Here is a 24343-nt window from a genome sequence, read left to right as displayed (position 1 = left end):
ATTTTAGGGAGTCTAAGTAAGTCGTATTTCCCTACATTGTATATACACTAATAGCACACATCCTTATGTATAAAAAGATGCCTGGTTCATATATTTGACAAAGGAGAGAAAGCAATACATATATGTATGTAAAGTGCTTAGCACAGTAAGCACTCAGTAATAATAGTCATTATTTTTATATTCTAAATTTCTATATTATTATAGAGAGATTTCTCCTTGCTATTTGAAATACTTTGTTCCCACTCCAAGGTTTAAATGGCATAAATAAACAAAATGCTCAAAGCAGACTGTGTTCACAGGAGAAGGTAACTTCTTTTGTACAACAGTGGAAAAGGTGCCAAGAAATCTCCTTGATTTAAACTATATCTTCAATTTAGGGGGTGGGGAGCTGATGACTGAAATTACAGTGCCATAATTTTTTCCCTATATGTTAAAGCACTCAAAATATTTTTGGCACAGAGAAAATCACAGAAGATAATACATCACAGTAGTAACCCCTTGCTGTGCATTAGCTTATTAGATCCTCTCTGAGAACTAGATGAAGGCAGTGTGGCAAGCCACAGAGGTTAAGTTGCTCTCCTCTCCCTTCAGGAAAGAGCCAGTCATTCTGCTGTAGAGAGAGCGGTGAGCTGAGAGTGTCCACCTACAGTCCACAGTGTTTGAGCAGAGGCCACAATCATTCTGGCCAGCCCCTAACCAGTGATTGAGCATGGCAGAGGTACTAAGGTTTGGCCATTCATGCCCAGTGTGAGGCTCTTCCAATGAACAACCTCTGGCCAAGACTGGTTGAGACTTTGCCAGATATGCACCACAATCTGAGAGTCTGCCTATCCAATCTCACTTCTGCCTTTTATCTTTTACAAGTATTACCTCCCTCCAAGCCTTCAATAAGTCGCAGCTTTCTAATTTTATTTCTAATACTCCTCCTAGTTATATCTCAGCCTTCTGGTTCTTGGAGGATTCTAAGAATTGGAATGATCTAAGAAAACAGGTAGTAAAATAGGGTTTAGGAGCATATCCTTGTTGGAAAAGAGGACCCCATTCTATGCAGTACATGGAGGCACAGACAGTCCACTAGGTAACAGTCCAATTGCTAAAAGCCACCAATAGTGACTTGGGAGAATGTTCTCATGGGGACAGTGTAATCAACCTCACATGGTCTAAACTTTCCTGATTTTAGCACTGGAAGGATGAAGTCTGATGGTTGGCCACCCTAGAAATGACTTAACCAGGCCAATGACACAGGAAGCTGAGAAGTCCATGGAAACCATGCCTAGAGGGATAATGAAATTGGCTGACTCTTATTAAGTTGTGCTGGTACCCTACAGAAGGAAAATGAAAGGCTGAGGATAGTTAACAAACAAATGAAAACTGAGTGTGATGGCCAGAGTACTTCTTTGGGAACTTACCAAAAAAAGCCCTTGTTTCTGGAGTGTCAGAGTAAGAAAGGCTGAAATCCAAACTTATCACTTACTAGCTAAGAGTCAAGGGACCTTCAAATATCACTGAATGCTCAGCTAAGGCAGGTCCTTCATTCCAAGGTCAAGACCCTAGTTAGAAAAATCTAAGACCTTGACATAGGGATGGAGAGTGGATGTACTCAGAGAGTACATCTGAGTGGATGTACATGAAGATTTTGGTTCATCAGATTCCCCAAAACCCTTGGAGTCTTCAGATGTGACTCCCACACCTACCTGTTCATGGCTAGCACTCCCCCAGCCCCACCCATACCAGGGACATTCGAGTGAAGGAGTGAGAAGCCTCCTTCCCCCAGTGCAATAGGGATCCTCTCAAAATCTGCTCCCACCTCTTCTCCTGGCTGCCAGGCCAACAACTAGGGCTTAGTTGCTAGGGTGTGACTAATGGGATAAGGAAGGAAAGGGACTGCTGTAAGAATTAGCCAGTGCACACCAGCTGGAGCCAAGGGAGACCCTACGTGGCTGGATTTTGAAGGTACTTCATCAAGGAGGCTGAAACAGAAACAGGATAAGGGAGAGTTTGTTGACATGAGGACACTCTCCCTGGGGATCTGAGATTTAATACTCTTGCAAGGCCCCTGGGGAACAGTTAAAAACTCCCTGCTAGGCAGGCTCCTAAAGCCTGGAGAAAGTGATTACTTTTTTTCCATGAAGAGGACATGCCTGAATAGCTTTGGCAGACGGTGGAAGAAAGAATGAAAAGGCTCTGAGAAGTGCATTGCTGGAATGGACATATAATATGAGCTCAAGGACCCACCAGAGGATGATGTACCGTGGGCGAGCCTCACGGATCTAACATTCATTGAGGCACGAGAAATGTGCTAGCGAGAACGCAGTAGCGGGGTGCAGAAGTTGAGGAGTGCCTCTCCTCTGCAAGACAGGGTCATTGGTAGGGGAGGTTACCATAGAGCTGGGTCCTTTATATCCACGCAGACCACGGAAAGCCTAAAGAAACAGAAGCCACTAGCCAGTCCTTAAGCATAGAAGCAGGGAAGAGGGTTAGGGTGTGTGTGTCTCAATTATCATAACAATGCAGAAGGCCTGAGTGACAGCCAAGGTGACTTGACCTGTAGAAAGTTCTGGAGATGCTTTATAGAACAAAGCGCCCCCTAGAGGCAAAATAGATGAGGAGCCCAGAATACTTAATACATACCCACAAGATAACAAGAATGCAAAGNCCTTTATATCCACGCAGACCACGGAAAGCCTAAAGAAACAGAAGCCACTAGCCAGTCCTTAAGCATAGAAGCAGGGAAGAGGGTTAGGGTGTGTGTGTCTCAATTATCATAACAATGCAGAAGGCCTGAGTGACAGCCAAGGTGACTTGACCTGTAGAAAGTTCTGGAGATGCTTTATAGAACAAAGCGCCCCCTAGAGGCAAAATAGATGAGGAGCCCAGAAGAATACTTAATACATACCCACAAGATAACAAGAATGCAAAACTGAAAGTGGATGCCCCAATAATAAGTTTCAATCCTTTGTGCAGTTACCAAACCGGAAGGAAACTCACCAACTAGAGAGGCAGTAGGTCCCCAGAGGGAAGGGCCCTACAACACTACAGAAAGTATATATTGTAATGATTTTCCCAGTCCTTCCCCTAAAGGATCTATGACCATTTATTCAGGTGACTACATACTCGGGGGAAGAGATTATCCAGGTATTTTGAAGACTGTTGAAACACAAAGTCTAAGGGGACCCTGGTTACCTGGAGACCTGAATTAGCAACATCATGGCCCCCTGCTTTAGGGTCCCATGCGGACTAAGTAGTAAGTGAGCCTGGGTCCAAGTCTACTAGGTCTGTGAACATATCCAGTGGTTGTTTTCCCCCTTGGTGGGTAGAGTATTGGAGGAATCTAACAGGAAGCTTATGAAACTATACCCCTACTCCTGCCAAGATAGTAAGTCAAAAACAACACTGCATTAACGGAGGGGGGATGGTGAAGATTTATCCACCTCATAGGATCTCAAGAATGTAGGGGTGGTGGTTCTTATCATATATCCATTTAATTAACCAGGCTGGACAAATCCTGGAGAACACAGTCTTCTGAACCTTCAGCCAAGTAGTAGTGAGCATGGATTTGTCAAATGCATTCTTTTCTATCTTGTTCAAAGAAAGAGGATGAGAGAGTTCACACTCACATGGAACAGGCAAAGTCTTACATCAGAGTTTACATCAGTCCTATGCATGAACTCTCCTGCTCTTTGCCAGATCACAGTCTGAAGAGACCATCATATTGATCCTTTGCATCAAAGATATCGTGGTGGTCAAGCAAGATAAAAGATGGTCAGCACACCAGAGGTCTTAGAAAGATACATGCACTCCAGATCTTGGGAGAGACGCCCTATAAGATTCAGGGGCCTGGGACATCAATAAAGTTTTTTAGGGATCCATTGGCCAGGGGTATGCAAAACATCCCCTCCAAAGCAAAGGGCAAATTATTGCATCTTGTACCACTACCACAAAAAAAGAAGCACTACACCCTCAGATCACTGTGTGTTCTTGGGGAAACACATCTCATACCTATGAATATTGTTCTGGCCTATATACCAGGTGGCATGAAAAGCTGCCAGCTCTAAGTGGGGCCTGCAGCAGAAAAGGCTCCACAAGTATGGCTGTGGGGCAAGCAGCCCTGCTACTTGGGCCACAGAATCCACAGTCCCTGTGGTGCCTGAGACGTTGCAGTAGAGAGCACATAGTCCGGAGCTGTGAGAAGCAGTGTGTTGGCTTCTGAAGCTCAGGAGCAAGGCTGTGCCTTCTGCAGCAAAGCTTGATGTACCTTGTGGAAAATGTGCTTGATCATGTTATTGGGCATGAAAGAGATGGAATGTTTGACCACATATGTAGAGCTCCCCATTGTTAAACTGGGTTCTGTTGGACCCGGTCAAAGTGACGGTGCCAACAACCTTTCTAATTCATATCGTGCAACGTTCAATGAAAATCAATGGACTAGCGGTGCCTGTGTGGCTCAATCGGTTGAGCGTCCAACTCTTGATTTTCACTCTGGTCGTGATCTCATGGTTTGTGAGATTGAGCCCCACATCAGACTCTGTGCTGACAGCATGGAGCCTGCTTAGGATTCTCTCTCCCTCTCTCTCTGCCCCTCCCTTGCTCATGCTCTCTCTCACTCTCTCTCTCAAAATAAATAAATAAACACTTTAAAAAATCAATTGACGAGTTTTCTTCATGACTGGGCATGTGGCTGCTTCCTTTTCACTGGGGGGCATGCCAGTAAGTAGTGTGATAGAAGAGACCAAATACTGGCTTTGCAGTTAACACTGGCCTGTGTTATATTTTCAGTTCTAACAAATACTAGCCTTGGGGAAGTTAATTAGCCTTTTGTACCTTCAGTTTTGTTACCTGTATAATGAAAACGGCCACACTTTCATTCCAGCCATTGTGAAGATTAAGGCCTATATAAAAAAAGTACTTAGGATGAGGCAAGACTGTTATTTTCTCATAATGGAAGCTGGAGGACTGAGGGCTAAAATCTAGGAGCAGGACACAATACTAAACTCAGGCCCAGGGATTTGGCTAAGTTTAGCCAAAGCATTGAAGTAATCTGGTGATGGTGTATAAACTGCAGGAGCACTGGCTGTGGGTATAGGTCTGGCTTGCCCATTCCTGTACTCTACGAGACAATGCTTAGCGATTCCCAGCTACTCAAATCTCTACTCACTCTGCCAAGCTCAGGCTGACGGTAGCTCATGGCACCCAAGCTCATTCCATTTCTCAGAAACTAGTAATTTCATTTCATTTCACTTCATTTCGTCTGACTTTGGTCTCATCAGCACTCGGCTCTCAATCTTAAGGGAACCAGCTGAATTCAAATCCTTATTTCATGTCTGAGGTTCTTTGACAATCTCCTTATAAAATTCCCTTTACTTTTAGTTTCTTTCCTTTTTAATTCCCTCTTTACACTCTATCAGACCATTTTAAACTTCAGAAGAAGTTGATATCAATATGTTAAGGCTTAATGCATTATAGGTATTCCATATATATTGATGGAACTGAATTAAATAAAATCATTCTGAAGCACTGATATAATGTCAGTTTTCAACCCTGTCTTACTCATTAACACAAATGTGAAGCCTCAGGTTGGTTTACAGTGACTTTCTGATTTATTTCGTCATGCTAATCCTTAAATCTCATATATACTCCCCATCTGAGGCTTCCCCTCACTAGTTCCTAATTGTATCTGCTGTTTCTTCCCTGCTGTCTTCGCTTTCCTCATTCCCTTCTCTGGAATGCTTCTTCTTAAGCTATTCAAATAATACTCCTCATCAAGACCCAGGCCAAGTACCACTTCCTGCTCAAGTACTCCTCCATGGGGCTTGTCCATGGTGATCTTTTCCCTCCTGGATACTGAATGGCTCTCACTGTCATCACCACATACACTAACAATCATTTTCCATCTAGACCTTTATTATGCGCTATGTCTAGAGCAAACTTATCCAGTAGTCACGGTACTTAGAGCCCAGATACTTCTAGGGACCAATAAAACTGTTTTAATTTCCTTTAAAGTCAGAAGGAAAAGTGAAGATTTGAGTGGAGAAAAATTTAGTATATATTATTTATTAATTTATTTTTATAGCAATGAGGTTTTAAAATATATACATATTTTTAATGGCAGAAGAAGTCCTGAAAACAAGTGCCTAGGGCCTACAAGTCATAATGCAGGCCTGACTATGCCTATATTGTCCTATACGAGTAAGTCCTGTTTTCCTAAATAGGATGTGCAAGCACTGCCAGAAATCCCGAAACTAGAGTTGGCGAACACCTAATAAACCCCAGATATATTAATGGAATTCTATGACATACTTTTCAGGATTTCCAAGAGCTTAATAGAATAGTATATTTACCCACAAGAAGCCCATACACACTAACTAAAATGTCAGTACTCTTTACTTTTGGTCGGAACTGTATTAAGTCAGTTGGCAGCACTGGTGACCTCATGCTGCTTAGTGCTTCTGATACATTGTGGAAGACACAGGAATTTCTGGGATGTGACTGGGGAAGCAGACACCATTATAAAGCAATGGGCCAATCACAGAATACCCAGTTCTAGTGGCACTTACACAGATAAAACTAAGGTAAAGGTACAGAGTATCCATGTGTCATTAATCATTTACTGCTTATTATTTAATAGCTGTATGGTTGCAATTTTAATAATTGTATGTGTACCATTTCAAAACAGCATTATTATATTTTTTTATTATGAGCCACTGTTTAATATCTAGGCCTAGGCACGCGTGGTGTCTGACTTTGGCTCAGGTCATGATCTCATGGTTGGTGAGTTCAAGCCCTGCACCCAGCTCTGTGCTGACAGCTCATAACCTGGAGATTGCTTTGGATTCTGTGTCTCCCTCTATCTCTACCCCTCTTCTGCTCACACCATCTCCCTCTTTTTCTCTCAAAAATAAACATTAAAAAAATTTTTTACTTTTTAAATTTTTTTTTTTAGTTTCTTAGAGAGAGAGAGAGAGCGTGAGCAGGGGAGATTTAGAGAGACAGGGAGACACAGAATCTGAAACAGGCTCCAGGCTCTGAGCTGGCTGTCAGCACAGAGTCCGATGCGGGGCTCGAACCCACAAACCGTGAGATCATGACCTGAGCCGAAGTCGGACACCTAACCGACTGAGCCACCCAGGCGCCCCTAAATATATTTTTTAAATAATATCTGGGCCTAAGTTGAGATGGGAAAGCATCATATTAGATAGAAGATTTAGAAATATAAAGTTCGTGGAGGAGTGTGGGAGAAGAGGGTAAATTATAAAAGGGGTCCATGGTAATGACCCCACTGGAACTAAACAGGTACTTTGCAGATGTCTTTAGTAACCTCCTCACCCCCATGACACTTAGCTGAAGGCTGACAGGGAAAAAAAATGCCAATCGACTCATAATAGTGGTCACAGCAACAGGAATCACAGTAATAGTACATACTGCAGTCACATTATGAGCGAGTCCTCGATAAATACCTTTTGATATATTATCTAGTAGACACAAATTTGCTCATTTGAAATCTAGAGCACAGGGAACTTACACATTTCAGTGTTAAATTACTTCTGAGCAGGGAAGATTTAGAGGAATGGCTTTCTGATAGCAGCCAGATCTCATCAGTCACTGAAGACAAACACATGAAGGTAGCCCAGAACTTTTCTTTTACCCACTTTGATGTTTCCCCTCCAAACATGGTCCCTGACCAGTCTCATGAAATCAAATGCTACAGACAAACTGCCATGCATCCCTCAAATTCCTGTGCCCCCGCATGAAGACCTGTATATGCCCCTACATAGCTTAGGTAAAACAGTACTACAAGAGGGGCAAACAGATCTACGTGGGTTGTTTTTATTGTACCCTTGTCTTGGCAGCCTGTGGCAGCCCGTGGGTACATGGGACCTTGTGAGATTATTATAAAAGATGGCAGTGTGGGCAGCAAGAGCAGATAGATGCCGAGCTCTGGACACCAACAAGGTGGAGGGTAATGATATTTCAGAGCTTTCTGCTAATATCCGGGAAAAGACTGCAGTGAACTGTTTAATATCCACAAACTACTCCTTTCTTAGTACATCAATTTCTTTACAATCTGATTCTATTTCACCTCTTATTTATAGGTGGAGCCTGTTTCTCTGCTGCCATCAATCTGTGCTGCCCTTGTGGATTTGCTTGGACCAACAGAGCCGGGAGTTGGGGATGGTGGACAAGTTTTGGAGCCGAAGCTTCGGATGCCCTGTAGCCCAGGTCCCTGCTTTCTTGGAAGGCTGCTCTCAGATGCTCTCGGGGAAGTCTCTTGAGAATGAGAGAGGCCCAGCTACTGAGCTGTCCCCACCCCTTAGCTGAACACAACACATGAGAGAAGCAAGGTTCAATGACCAGTAAAACCACAGGTCACCCCACAGAATCCTGAGGATAGCAAATTCTTGTTTGAGGTATAGGGTGGTTTGGTCACAGCCAAAAATAGTAACAGGCCAACAAGTGTAGCTGACCCCTTCCTTCCTTCCTCTCTCTTTCCTTCTTCTCCCTTTCCTTTTTCCCTTCTTTCCTTTTTCCCTTCCTTCCTCCCTTCTTCCCTGCCTCCCTTCTTCCCTCCGTCCCTCCTCTTTCTCTTTTTCTCTCTTTCATTCTGATGTTCAGAAAATCAATCTAAGGTCAGAATTGGAAGTCACCTAAAGAGATCATTTTATGTCTTCCTGTCACTGGTTTATGAGGTTAACTGGAAAGTCATGAAACACTATTTCTCATTCTCAACTTGGAAGTTCATTTTACTTTAATTAGAAAAACTGCTCGCTTTATATGAAATGAATAACACAAAGCTAAATTTAAATATTATTCTAATATGACTTAACACTGAATTATAAATTTAATGGTGAGGGTTAAATAACCTTCAGAATGTTTTCCTGGGAAACTGACAACATTCGCAAAAATAGGCATAGGGATTTTTTTCCCCCTGAAAGTTCTCAGTAAAGCAAAAGAGAACAACTCTGTTATCAAATTATCCCCAAAGCCTTAATTAAAGTCAAATGCTAAGGGAGACTTCAAGTTCCTTAATTTTACTTACTAATCCACAAAAAGAAATGTCAGAAAACTATTTCTCAGTTCTTATTCGCATACTTCATAATAAGGCTTATTTGTTTTTATTATGTATGTACATATGTTTATTACACCTACACAACATTAAACAAACATATATCTAAATACAGCAATAAGCTGTTTCCACAGGAAATACTGATTATATGGCTATTTTCTCCTACATACCTACTCATCAGAATTCTGGCAAGCATTTCACGAGACTGTATTAGCTTGAAATACCCTGACACTTCTATTATAAAGTTTTCCCAAGGTGCCTCTAGTGAAACTGGGGAGAAATATATATGTATATGGGATCCAATATAACAGCAAAACCTGACTGTAATGCCTACATTTGCAGCAGGAGTTATATTCAGAGTTGCCATAGCAGCCACCCACACTAACACACTCACAAAGGGTGTAGGGAAGACAGAAATGCTGTTAGCAGAGAACAGAATCTATTGTTAAAAATACAGAGGTACCCTTCAATGTAATTACAAGTAGGAATCCTGACTTTCAGTCTGAACCATGCTTTAATGTTAGAAGACCTTAGAGGGTTGCAGTGTTATTAAATGTTTTTTCTCTAAACATATCTTCCATCTGAACCCTACACCATAACCTTATGGATGCTGAGATCATGTGGCAGCAGGAGGAAATTCAGGTGACCAAGCACATGTTAGGGCTAATATGACTCAATGATTCCTTCTCTGGAATATTTGGAATCACTGTAGCCAGGAAATTATGTGGTTCTATGGATCTGGACGAGTTATTTCACTGTCCGAGTGTCCTCATCTATAAAATGGGCATAATAATACCACATACTTCAAGGAGTTTTTATGAGGATTCAAAAAATTAGTATCAATAATCAATTAACACATGAATAGTAATTACAATCAATAAAGAATAAATTTTAAGACATCAATAAGAATTAGTAATATATATTAAATGAATTAGTAAAAGTGGAAGCACTTGGTGCTCGACACATAGTAAATTCTCAATGAATATTTGCTATTATAGTAATTATTACATAATATATAGATAATTATGTATCCATTATATATATATATATAAGAAGTTGTTGAAATACATGCCATCTCACTAGAGGCAAGGTAAGATATTAAGATTTCACCAGTACTTTAAAAGATAATGCCTTGTCCTAAAGCAATGCCTTTGAAAACACAATTTTGGCAAAATGAAAAGATCAAGTATTTATAAACTAGCACATTCTCATCATTGGCAAGCCCTGGTTATACAGCAAAATCTATCATCTATTAAGTGCTAAAATAATCATGTAACAGGATTTGGGTCCAGAGAGTATTCTAGAATTTGTCCCAAATCACTTGTTTGATCACATATGTATATGCAGTAACATTTACAATTCATACTCAGATACAAATATCAGCATCAGATTTAGATGTGATGACAATGAATGAAAAGTATTTTCTGACTTCTGATTCACTCAAGTTTTAAATATGCATTTTAAGGTTGAATGCTTCATGTTCTAAGAGAGGTGGAACACATTGTCAAGCAGGTTAGTGAATAGGAAAGAATATGTATGGATTAACAGATTTTATATCAAGTCTATAAGTACCTGAGAATGGGAAGCAGAAAGTAAAGCTGATGGGATAAAGAAATGAGGGTAAATTAAAGGAATGGAGTTGGGAGCATACGGAGAGGGGGGAAAGGGAGTTGTAACTGACAAACTGTACAGAAGTCAAAAGACAGTGGAAGAGAAAATGGATAGGATGGGATTTGATCTTTAACTCTATAAAACCCTTTCTGATGGGATTTTTTTTTAAGTCCAGACTGTGACGGATAGAACTATCTTGGTTTGAAAACTATAGAAATGTTAAAATACATACACTCATGGCCTCCATAATTACCCTGCCACTGTGAATGTTACATACAATATTAAATTTCCCCTCCTAGTGCTCGCTTCGGCAGCACATATACTAAATTTCCCCTCCTAAATTGTTGCTTATTTAGTAATTTTATTTCCTATCTCAAGTAGAGGTGTCATAAGGTATTTTACTGCTTTGCTCTCTGTTTTTAGAGATAAGCAGATATGACTGCATTAAGAATATCAGAAATATTTCCATAATCAAATACCTATTTGAGGGTAAAAAGAATTCTGAGTTCTTTCAAGTCATTAGCAATGATCAAATTTGGTTTCAAATTTGGTTTGAGATCTCTTGTCAATGAGCTAAAATCAGAAAAAAGTAGCTATGGGTACCACTGGAAAGGAGAACCCCCAAAGACATTTAAATTCTCTGAACTTTTTTTTTTTACAGTAGCCACGGGAAAGCCTACGGAGCACACTTTCTGGAGTCCAGCTCCGTAGCTACAAGGCAGACCCTGGTAATAGAGGGAAAGGCCGATGGCAGCAATGCAGGAGCCAAGAGCTACCTGTCAAGGCTCGCCTTGTCTCAGTAATGCACTTGACCATGACCACTTACTTCCACCTAGAGGTCCCGGATACCTGCACCAGGGGCCTGGTTCTCACCACTAAAACGAGGGCAAAGAGTCAAGAATAAAGGGAAAAAATTTATAAGGACATTTTGGCTAGTTCTGTGAGAAAATATTAAAACACTGGTTAAGATATTATGATGACATAATTACCTTTAATGAAACAAACAAAAGTCCTTCTAAAAAAAAGAGTGTCCCCTGTCCACCTCCACCAGAGAATATTAGAGCTTGAGCAGGCAGCTGAGAGGCTTGGGTAGTTTTCTTAATTGGGCTATTGCAAGATTATGGGGACTGCTATGGGACAAATGTGTTTCCATTAAACCCTATTTAACATAAAGACACACATATTCTCAAATAGAAATGCTAATGGCTATATTTTTTAATACAACCAACTACCCACACATAATCTCATGAGAGTCAACTGACTTAATTTTATCCACAGTACAAACAGCTATTATTAAAAATAAATCAAATGGCCTACAGAAAGCTGTTAATGTGACTTCCATTATGGCAGAGAAAAATAATGTCTACATTGGAAGAATTAACAGAAGGACAGAAGAAGACCGGTTAATAATCCTTACTTACTGTCAGATACATAGCTGCATAGACGCTGAGAGCCGCCTCTTTGGATGGAAACGTTTTCCTTGCTCTCATGATGAGATCTGGGTTGCCCGTGCAGGCCTCTTCCCCGCTGATGAACTGTGTATACTGCTGACATCCAAGAGCTGTATAGTTGGGCTTACACAGGGCAAGAAAATGTGGAGCCAGATTCCCGGTAACCACTTGCCCAGCATTTACAAAGATATCTGTAGCAAACAGCCCAAATGTATAAATACCTGAAGAAGAAAACAAACCATTGTAACTCTTTGGGTTTTTTTTTTTAATTTCAATTTACAATAAACCAACTAGGGAAATATTTTAGAAACCATAAAATACATGTACAAACATATGGTTGCCTCCATTTCACTTCTCTCCAGTTCTCTGCTTTCTGGAGTGGTGGGAGAGTTAAATTATTTAACATACTGAGCTGTCTACCACTGGCTACAGTTTTATGCAAGGCAGGTTTATAAGACATATGATAAAAGAAGAAGATATATTCTAAGACTGTGTTCGGGTAATGTCAGTTTTAAAAAGGAGACACGTTGCTCTGGAGAGGGCTCAGTCTCTCACCTTCAACTAATGTTAGCAATATTTTTCCCTATTTTGAAAATATTTCGCATCTTACAAACATAAAGCAAAGCAGTTGCCTCCCTTTCATTATGCCTCTTTAACCCATTCAGACTGATATTAACGCTGCTGGAGGTGCCAATTAGCAGTAAAATCCAACGCTATTAGTTTTCATCTAAATATCATGGAAAATCTTCAGTAAAGAAGAATGTTTCAGATTAATCTCTACACTGCTTTCACAAATACATCTTAAAAAGTCATATAACAGCTCGTAACTCAGTCCCACCTTATCTTTTATGGATGGGTTTAATTTATCTAATTTGGTGCAGTTTAGTAAATAATAATGCAATCAAAATTATACTTTTTCAATTATCTTCAGAGCACTAAAATTTACTTGCTTTGGTTACCTGAAGGTATCAAATTAAGTATCCACAGAATTTTTGTCCCCTTTTGTGAGAAACTTAACAATTTACTCAAATTAAAAAATATTCCACATCAATGTCTTCGATCATGAGAACCAAAACTTATCTTCATCCTTAGGTAGTGTAGGCAAAATATACTCCTTGGCATCATTTTCAATTAAACTTACAGATACAACCTTTGAGGATGTGGTACCAATGTGAAGAGATCTATTCTTCTATAATTTGGGGAAATAAAATTCCAACAGATATTTTTAAATTATACCAAAAGAATACTTCCCAAACAGTTCATTCATTAAAAAGTCACATGGTTCTTTTATAATAATCAGACAGCTTTCTTCTTAGCCATACATTTCTGGATTGTTTGTTTGCTAAATCTTTACATAATCAGTGGCTGTTGTGTAGGAAGTCACCAGGAAAGTTGTGCGGGATCAAATAATTTTCCAGCATCAGATGCATGGCTATACTTCTAATTTTTGAAATATTATATAAGATTATAAAAGGATCATGCACACAAACTTGCACATAGCAAAACTCTATGAGTACACAAATGGCATCGAGATGAAGACCTTTGTTCTCCCTTTGTCTAAAAACTCTAAAAGCAAATAATAAAAAGCTTTTTCTTTACATCTTCCCAGCATTTTGTGAGTCACACAAGTAAATATTATCAAAAGCAGAAATTTAGGATAAGCAGAGAAATGAAAGAGAATGGAGCTCAATAAAATGTTAATGCACATAACCTCTCCTTCCAAACATCATGGCCCAGCATGGGAACTTAAACAGTAAGTCTTCATCTCTACTCCCCTGAAATCTAGGCTAAGATGTACTCATTTTATTAGACCAAACCATTCTCTTTATCTGCTATAATAAGACTTCCTGTCTAAAACAGACAGAATTATTTGATAGGGTTATGGAAATGTCTCTTGATACTTGCAAAGTTCCCAAATGTGTTTTGAATTAAAATAGTCAATGCATCAGGTCCAAGACCAATATTGCAGATGACTATAAAGATACTTATTAAAGTGAGATCCCATGAGTGTATCTACTATGCTGACCACCAGGATAAGGTCCATACAAAGAATGATGCCCTGGGGCACCTGGGTCGTTCAGCTGCTCAACCAAGCAGCTAAGTTTTAATTTCAGCTTAGGTCATGATCACAGGGTCATGGGATCGAGTCCCACATCTCGCTCTGTGCTAAGCATGGAACCTGCTTAAGATTCTCTCTCTCTCTCTCTCGCTCTTTCTTTTTCTTTCCCTCCTTCTCTCTCCTTCTGCTTCTCTCCCCTGCTCATGCTCTCTCAAAATAAAATGATAAAATAAAATAAAATAAAGTAAATACTCAGAAGAAAAATGCTGCCTTATGATGCAGTAATGTCTTGCTTATAATCTTCCAATTATAACAAACTAGAAACATCCAAATCATAATGAACAAGGGGAAAGAAATAAATCAAGCAATCCTAAATATTTTATAAAATAATATAATAAGAAACATACAGAGATTTAAAGCATGCTTTACTGTGTATAGTCTTTAGAAATATGCTTTACTTGTATATTCTTTAGAAATATGTGTGCAAATGCTGAAAAACATTTACTTAAGTAGGCATAATAAAATTTGCTTTAACAGTATTTTGGAGAGTGTCAATTTCATCATTTTTAGTTTTGAGTATATTATTGCTTATTTTGTTATTAAATGACACTCATGCAATGATAAATGAGTCAAGAACATAGTACTGATGCATGCAAAAAAATAACTTTGTAAAGTTTCATAGAAAGGTTATCACTTCAGCAGGTATAAATGAGGGCTTTGGAGATGTATAACTTGATGGCAATAAAAAGAACAGTTTTAGATATGAAAACCTTCCATCTTAGAGAGATTCAAAGGCATGATGACATTTGATTAGTCTTTAAGTAGGTTTATATATAGCTTAACTTATCTATGCATAATATCTCCAAAGTTTTCATCTTGATCCCATCGATACAAGAAATATATTGAAAGGTACACCATCCTTAATCTAAATTCAGATCAGAATTTATCTTAAAATTTTTTTAGTATACTATGTATAGACATATTTTTTTATCTGATAAATACAGGAAATGATAATTTATATTAACCTTTACTGTATCAGTTGAAAATTTTTCTTGACCAAATTTTCTACTGAATTGAAATGATTTGCAATAACTTATCAATGCTTACATGCATTTGTGCTAGAATTTCAGATTGAAGGTTAACGTATCAGTAAATCCTTTTTAATTTTTTTTTACTTTTTTAACTTTAACTCCAGTATAGTTAACATTCAATCTTATGTTAGTTTCAGGTGTACAATATGGTGATAGTAAATCTTTTCCTCTAATGAAATGCAGTTTTGTTTTTTTTTTTAAAAAAAGCTCAGAGGTAGTATGTCATGGAGAGCTACATATGGTAATTAATACAACATATCTTTTAATGTTTACTTTTTATTTGAGAGAGAAAGTGCACATGCATAGCAGTGTGGGGAGAGGGGCACAGAGACAGAGAGCAGGACAGAGAATCTGAAGCTGGATCTATGTTGAAAGCAGAGACCCCAATGTGGGGCTCGAACTTCAACTCACGAACCGTGAGATCAAGACCTGAGCCAAAGATTGATATGTAACCAACCAAGTGAGTCACCCAGGTGCCCCAACATATCTTTCTTAAGGTTATGTATTTATTTTGAGAGAGAGAGGGAGAGAGAGAATCCCAAGCAGGCTCCATGCTGAGCATGGAGCCTGACACAGGGCTCAATCTCACAATTGTGAGATCATGACCTGAGCTGAAATCAAAAGTTGGACGCTCGACCAACTGAGCCACCCAGGTGCCCAATACAACATATCTTTTATTTGCCAATCTATTTTCCTTGTCTTTCATTATGTTCAACAATATAACTAGCTTATCATTTCTCCCTAAGCATTGTTTCTGAAGTTTCATCAGTCCAGTAAACAATTTCTTTTAATTTTATAATTTTTAGTTTCTTAAAGAATATGAAAACATCCAAGTGTGGTGTTCTTTTTTCCTTAAAATAATATGGAAATGACACCTGACGTAGGCTCATACAATATGACAGAACACTGTATGCAATGTTATTTTTAAAATCAAACTGAAGCACTTCAAATAAAATATAATCCAATATTTGCATAGGGTTAAAATGCTGCTCATTTTAAGAGTTAGCTTATATGTAAACATGGTTTCAGCAACATTAAAAATAATTCAATAAACACATACCCAAAAACCGTACAGTTCGCCGCACCAGTGGGTTTATATAGCAACAATCTCCAGTTAAAATAGTTTTCTCCTGGTTTTCAAAGTCCCGCGTGGCTAGTTGTAGGCAAAACACAGCAGTTTCTCCAACTATTATCTTGCAAGGAAATAAAAGGTTAAAGAACATTAGAATTTAACCAGTATAAATGTAGAATAATTTTATTTTTTAAAAATGCAGAGAAGTAACTCCTTTGAGTGGTAACAATCTCAATATAAAACGGAATCATATTTGCTTAACTAAACCTTTTTATTAGAACTTTATCCATTTATACACAAGCCATATTTCTCTCCATTCAAGGGAGTATTAAACTGATAAATTATGAATACAAATGGACCATACCATTTTTGTTTTCTAAAAGACTTCATTAAAAATACACACACACACACACACACACACACACACACACACACACACACAGATCTTTGCTTTAAGAACACACTCATTTATTTTTGGGATGTAAATGAATTCCATGTTTTATTTTTAAGTGATTATGTCTTGTTTAAATTTGATGCTGCCACAAAAATCAGGACGATTTTCTGCAAAAATAATCCAGAAAGGATTTGGATAAAGACATCCTAAGGTAAAATTATATTAATACTTTTATAACAAGAAAAAAATCAATTCACATGTGTTTGGTCTTGAGATTATCCTTCACCAAAATCTCATTATTCTATTTTGAGGCAGTATTAAAAACTATAGTCATTAATATATTCTTTATATTTTAGTATATGTGTGTCATTATAATCTTCATAAAAAACCATGAAACAGAAATATTATCATACTTCTTTTATAATTGAAAGAAGCAAGACTTGGAACTCAAATGAATTGCCCAAAGCCACAGAGCCAGTAAGGAGAAAAATTAGGTTCTCATACATTCTTTGCTCTACTATGCTGATTTATTAAAGGACCTGCTGATTTATTAAAGAAGCTGCCTATTTTCCATTTGTGTTTATACTATTTGCAGTGGTTTTCATACATGGCCTTTAAAATCACCTAGCAAGGTATTAAAACCTATGTTATCACTCCATCACTCCATTTTATGGATGAGGAAATGAAGGCTTAGGGAGGTTAAATAATTTGCACCCCATCAGGCCAGTTAGAAGCTAAGCAGAAATTGCTGACTCAGCTCCAGATCTTTTTCTTTTGATTCTATTTAATGTGTGCGGTGTGTGTGTGTGTGTGTGTGTGTGTGTGTGTTAGAGAGTGTGCACATGTGAGTAAGGGAGGAGCAGAGAGAGAGAGGTAGAGAGAGAATCCCAAGTAGGCTCCACGCTGTCAGCACAGAGCCCAATACAGGGCTCAATTCTAGCAATTGTGAGATCATGACCTGAGCAGAAATCAAGGGTCAGACACTCAACCAACTGGGTCGCCCAAGGGGGCCCCTGACTCTATTTAATGCTAAGGTCAACAACACTAGAAATATGATTAGGAGAAAAGAAACTGGAGCCAACTGTATGTTCCTTCATTTGTTATTGTCAAGGTTAGTTTTCAGTACATCTTGTCTAGGTTAAGTCAAGTACTATCTGGGGAGTCCCTGGTATCATCTGGAAAAAATGCTTTTGAGGTCTTGATGAAAAGTAATATCTGTAATTACAGGATATTCAAAATTATAAGTGGGAGATAAAGAAGGAGGTCATAGGAGATTAGATGTTTGACCCAATTCTACCCAATATGAGTAACAGATTATAAAGCATTCCTTAATTTTTCTCCTTTCTAACTTTTCCTCTTTTCTTACTATATCTCTTCTTCCAAGGAGGTCAGGGTTTGAGGTTAAATCAGATGTTGAGCTGACTTATATTAAAGGAATCTAGTCTTGCTTATCCGGTAAGACTGGATTGAATTAGGAAAAAGGCTGGAGTTTATACTTCCCAAATGCTGAAATTTTTAACTTTGGTAAAGTACAGCAGGTGCGTGATGAAATGGTTCATCTGGCTTAAAAGAGGCACAAGAGGTATTTTCTATGGGTTCCTTAGCTGCCACCAGGGCCCTAGGAGAAACTGACAAATAGACAAGCTGTGTCCCTGACATTTTCTCATCTTCCTTTCTGAATCACTCCTCTGTTGCTCTTTGAAAGAAGTTACTTTCTGAGTTTTCAGTTTCAACTTCTTCCAGTTCTGTTTTGCCCTAGAATGCTCCAAATTTTAAGAATCTATCATCTACTCCACATGACATGCTGCCCAGCTCCCTGCCGGCTTCTGTCTCTCAGATTTCTCTCCTCTGCACCAGGTATCAGTGGGGTCTCCACCACCAGGCTGGATCCACCCCCTAGTACACAGACCCCTCCAACTAGGTCTGTTAATACAGGAAACTCCAAAGAATGTAATAGATGCCCAATAATTCTTACTAAATGCACACATAAATTTCATTCTCATTAGACTGCAAAGTCTCAGTTGGCCTCCGACCTTTTTCTTGATTCCCAATAACCAACTTCTGCCTTGGTGCTAGGATGAAGGCTCTATCCTACACCCTAGTTCCCTCCTATGATCAGATCCTATATGTTCAGGCCCCGACTTGATAACTCATTTGGTCACCAGGTTCCTACTGGACTAAGTGCTGCCTTGTCTGGGCCCCTCCTCCCAGGGCTACACTTCCCTTTTCCCTAATGCTAACCATTTGCCTGGCTGCATGTCCGCACATCATATGTTTCCAAATTTCCTATTTGTGTCTTCAGCATATCTGCCAAAATGCTGTCTCCATCAATATTGTTTGGCTGCTACTAAAAGAAACTCTTTCAAACTGAATTAAGCAAAACTAAGAATTTATTCTAGGGTTGGAGGGTTATCTCAGAACTCAAAGGATGGGACTCAGGATTAGGTCCAGGAATGGAAATTCCTCAGGAGTCCAGGCAACTATTCTCCCAGCCTCCCTCCCTGTCTCTGGAGTCACACTGCCTCTTACCTCAGCTCTTCTCTGAATACCTGACTCATTCTTTCTGCAAGCCAGTTCTCCTTGCTTCCTAGTGTACATGATGGTCCCAAAGGTTTCCAAAAGCCCTGTTTTGAACATGTCAGCTCAGTTCAGGTAAAGTTACACTAATTCGATTTATTGAACTCCAACTCCAAATTGCCGGTGGGGGGGGGTCATCTTGGGATGGGTGTCTCTTCCTGTCCAATTAACCAAAGTTAAGAAGATGTGTCATGGTGTATGAAAACTGCCTCTGTGGGTGGAAAGCATAGTTCTAAAAAAAAGGGATTTGCAGTGATATCTACTTTAATTCTTATTCATTACATCTTGCTGGACATCCCCCCATGATAGTTCTTGCTCTAGATTAGTCCTTTTCCACCATGTTCTCTGGATACTGTGTTTTGTGTGCCTACTAGGACTTCATCTCCTCAAACAGAAGTGCCTGGACACTAGTGTCTGCTTTCCTCCAGTGGGTGTGTTTACTTCACGTCCTCTAGCTCTACCCCCTTCCCTATGATATCTGTGGAGCTCCTCATCCAAGTCATACTCTCTCTTAACCTCCCCCCATCCCAATTTCCTAAGTCAAAACCCCCACTGTTTACTATCAGACAAACTCATGTAATGAAAATAAAACAAGTTGTATTAGAATGCTACTTAGATGCTTTCTGAGGTAAAAACTCAGTGCTCTGCACTGCTGTTTAAAGAAAGCTTTATAACCTAGTTGGGTGGGTACAAATGAAATAATTAATAATGACACAAGCATGAGTTTTAACTGATTTGGACAATAACCGCCAGTAGCACATTCAGGAAGAAATGTTACTGAGTCACTGAAGGCATATGAGGTGGCAGTGAAATGTGCCACTCAGATTCTCCTCCTGCCGGGAGGCTTTCCAGCTCAGAGTCCCAGATGCTGCTTCACAATGGCAGCACTCCTTTGGGCTCCTCCTAGCAAAGGGCTAAGTAAGCCAAGTGGGGGTACTCAGGAAAGCCTATTCCTCAGATGTGGGATACTTCCAGTTGGTGATTTTGGTTTGAAAACTACCTATCAGCCTGGCCTAGTCTTTCTTGAAATTGTGCTGTATTCTGAGGTGCTTGCTACCCAATTCCCCTTCTCTCCCCCTTTCTTTCACAGGGGTCACACTTCCATCATAGTCTGAAGGCTCTCCCAGCCTTTTCTGGACTACCCCTCCCAAAACTTTTATCTTCTATAGGTGTTTCCCCTGACCAATCTCTTGTACATCTCATCACCCTGGTGCCTGCTTCTAGGACAATTCAAATTATGGTACCATCAAAGAAAAGCAAAGTGTGATCCTGATTACTCTTAAAGAAAGGGTAGACAGATGCTATCTGATAGATGAAGAGGATTTAGACACAAGCCTAACCAGGATTCTAACCAGGAAGGCAGTATTAGAAGAGGTGTGGAGGTAGCCCTTTCTAGTAGCTCTCAACATGACCCTAACAGAAGCTAGAGTCTGCCTTGAAGGCAAAAGCTCTCATCAGCAAATTACAAACCTAAATCCTATGTTCCCTGGTATTTTATTTTGGTTCTTTTTCTCTTGTCCTCTCAGAAGGCCTCCATGGAGGACTTTATTCCTCCGAAGGCATTACCAACCCCTGCAGCTCTAAGAAATCCTAGATATTTCTGTCTTCCTTGACCTCCAGATGCAGGTATCCAACCACTTATTAAATGGCAACATCTCAACATGCTCAGATCTGCATTGAAGTTCTCAAAACCTTCCCCTCCAAAATGAAATTAATCTCTCCCACCTTAAACCTCTGCCCCTCCATGTCCCCATCTCTAACCCACCGTCCTCCAGTCGGGATGAAACTCTCGTTTTGTCTCAACTCAGGATGAAACTCTCGTACCATTTCATACCATGCTGACACCTCTGTTCCCCCCTCCCCCCCATTTACCTCTCTCCATCAATCGCAAAATCCTGTTGCTTCTATATCTTAATTATATTTCAAATATGTCCATTTTTATCACTACTGCCACTTTATAATTCAGTCCCTCATTATTTCTTTCCTGCATTACAGCATCCTCAGAACTCACCTCTGTGCTTCCATTTTTCTCTGGTCTTCAAGCCATCTACTGCCAGACTGATGTACTGAAAACAAATTTATGCCATCCAAATTTCCTACTTAAAATTTTCAGTGTGTCTTTACAGCTAACTGAATAACAGGAATTGTCATAAAAGATTGTTTACAGCTGAGCCTAAACCCACTTTTTCAGCTTCTGCAACTCTTACAGCCTCCACACACTCCATGTTCTAGTCATAGCTAAACATTTAAATTCCTCCAACATACCAGGCATTTCCATACATCCAGGCTTCTGTACTTGGTCTATGGCTTAGTATAGCTTAATAGGAAGGCAATAATTTAAATATTGCCTTCTCTATTGCAACTTTATGTCTATTCCTGGTACAACCCATCCCTCCTTCTGTGTGTTCCAGCAGCACTTTGTACATTTATTATGGTACTTTTCACATGATTTTATAATTACCAGTAACATCTGTCTCTTCCACTCAACTGACAGCTTCTCTGAAGCAGGGGCTATATAATGTTTATTTTTATACTTCCATATTAAAGCACGGTGACTGGCAATTAATGTGAATGGCTGTATGAATGAATGAATGAATGAAGTCCAGTTCAATCTGCCCATATTATAGACAAGGACACCTATCCAGAGAGAAATGGAGAAGTTAAACATGCCCGAGTCATACACTTACTTGGCACAGCCAGAATCTGAATCCAAGTTCAGAGCTATTTTGACCACAGCTTCTGCCTAGAAACTTGTTAAGTTTTTCCTTCAACTTTGCCAGGTTAAGCCAGCTTAGCCCCGTCCGCATTCCAGATCACATCCTGGAGCTCCACCACATTCCTAGGATTTCTATAGTTTTAGGGGGACGTGTTGGGGCACAAAGCACCTCATAAGCATCTCTAGAATCTTGAGGTCTCCGGGTATAAAAGAACTGAGTTTAGAAAAAGACTTTCCTGATCCTTATGACATGCCCACCAAACTTCCAACAAATTCCAAAGGAGCTTTTTGCTACCCTTTCTAACTTTTCCATTATTGCTTTGAGATTTCATTTTCAATGAAATTTCTTCATGTTTCCTCTGCATACCCTTGGTTATTATGTGGAATCAAAGACTGGTGGTTTGGTTATTTTCTCTCCATGATCAAGAAGGAGTTCTTAACCTGGAGTCACTTGGGCCCTACTTTGCTTATGAAGTGGGACCTCCACACACCCCCTTTCTAAATGGCCCATCCACATCTTCATCCCAACTTTGAGGAGAGAACTGGTAGGTAATCCAATATCTTCTCTATTACCCTGTTTGGCAGTGAGTAAAAAGCCCCACCTTGAAGATGAATAGCAACCTACAAAAATGCAGAAGCAAATCATAAATCCTCAAATAAAAATGTTTATAAAGATAATGTTGCTCTCATACCTCAATTCACAGAGGCTGGCCTTCTGTTATCTATATTCCTTAATGACAAAATGCTGAAGTAAGTTTTTTTAGAGAGATGAAATCACTGTAGACTTTCATCAAATGCCTAACTCCAAATAATAGCTTTATGCTTTCATTTATAAAAACCCAATTAGAAATTCCTCTCTCTTTCAACTGGTGATAATTCAAAGATATCCATGCATCATGGGTTTGCCACTGGCACAAGAATACCATTTCAGATGTGATGCAGCAGCAGAGTTCATGCAATCAGTGTGATGGTACTTGGCATGTCTCACATTTCAGATATATGTGAAATAATATCAAAAGCAACTTTATCTGACAAGTATAGTCATGGGACACACTTAAATTTTAAAATGTAAGAAGGCATTGAGTTTATATTTAGGTTCCTATCAAACACATTATCCATTCTTGGTGATTATACAGACACATATAAAGAGAGAGCTCATTCATTTCCCATCATCAATTTCAAGCTAGCCAAGCAAAGTTCTAAGCCATACCAAGAGGAGAAAAGCTACACTGGGTACTATCTCTTTAAATTTGTGTTATGATAAAAAGAAGTTAAGGTTTCTTCAGTTATATATGGATTCCCAAACTCTTGCTAAGTAAGGTAGCTGCCAACTTCTTGAGATATAGTTTCTGACGATGCTCAGTGCCACTCGTCATCACGGAAATACAAATCAAAAGCACACTGAGATACCACTTCACACTGGTCAGAGTGGCTAAAATGAACAAATCAAGAGAATCTAGATGCTGGCGAGGATGTGGAGAAACGGGCACCCTCCTACACTGTTGATGGGAATGTAAACTGGTACAGCCCCTCTGGAAAACAGTGTGGAGGTTCCTCAAAAAACTAACAATAAAACTCCCTTGTGACCCAGCAATAGCACTGCTAGGAATTTACCCAAGGGATACAGGAGTGCTGATGCATAGGGGCACATGTACTCCAATGTTCACAGCAGCACTTTCAACAACAGCCAAAACATGGAAAGAGCCTAAGTGTCCATCAACTGACGAATGGATCAAGACGATGTGGTTTATCTGTACAATGGAATACTACATGGCAACGAGAAAGAATGAAATCTGGCCATTTGTAGCAACATGAGTGGAACTCGAGGGTGTTATGCTAAGTGAAATAAGTCAGGCAGAGAAGAACAGATACCATATGTTTTCCCTCATAAGTGGAACAGGAGAAACTTAACAAAGGACCATGAAGAGGGGAAGGGGAAAAAATAGTTGAGGGGAAGAGGGAGGCAAACCATGAGAGACTCCTGAATACTGAGAACAAACTGAGGGCTGACAGGGTAGGGGAGAGGGGAAGGGGGGTGATAGGTATGGAGGAGAACACTTGTTGGAATGAGCACTGGGTGTTATATGGAAACCAACTTGACAATAAACTATAAAAGAAAAAAAATTAAAAAATTTAAAAAGAAATACAATTTCTGAGTGGAACTGGGGTTAGGAGAGAGGAGAATTACAATAAAACCTTGGTTTGTTAGCATAATTTGTTCCAGAAACATGCTTGTATATCAAAGCACTCATATATCAAAGGAAATTTCAAGAATCATTGGCTCAGCTGTGATCACATGACATTCAGCATC

At 39.4% G+C, this 24343-nt stretch overlaps 1 protein-coding gene across 1 annotated transcript in view; it reads right to left on the bottom strand.

Moving 5' to 3' along the window:
* PLPPR5 (phospholipid phosphatase related 5) overlaps positions 1-24343 on the bottom strand; it is a 127659-nt gene that overhangs the window by 68400 nt on the left and 34916 nt on the right. The window contains exons 3-4 of the mRNA XM_077746072.1: positions 16334-16466; positions 12094-12344 (exon numbers count right to left, since the gene is read on the bottom strand). Of these exons, the coding sequence (XP_077602198.1) occupies positions 12094-12344; positions 16334-16466 (384 nt within the window). The remainder of the gene's footprint in view (positions 1-12093; positions 12345-16333; positions 16467-24343) is intronic.

This window comes from Crocuta crocuta, unplaced genomic scaffold (assembly GCF_008692635.1).
Source record: "Crocuta crocuta isolate KB4526 unplaced genomic scaffold, BGI_CrCroc_1.0 scaffold48, whole genome shotgun sequence".
Lineage (NCBI taxonomy): Eukaryota > Metazoa > Chordata > Mammalia > Carnivora > Hyaenidae > Crocuta > Crocuta crocuta.
Note: the sequence above shows the minus strand (reverse complement) of the source record. Positions and strands in the feature narration are given on the sequence as shown.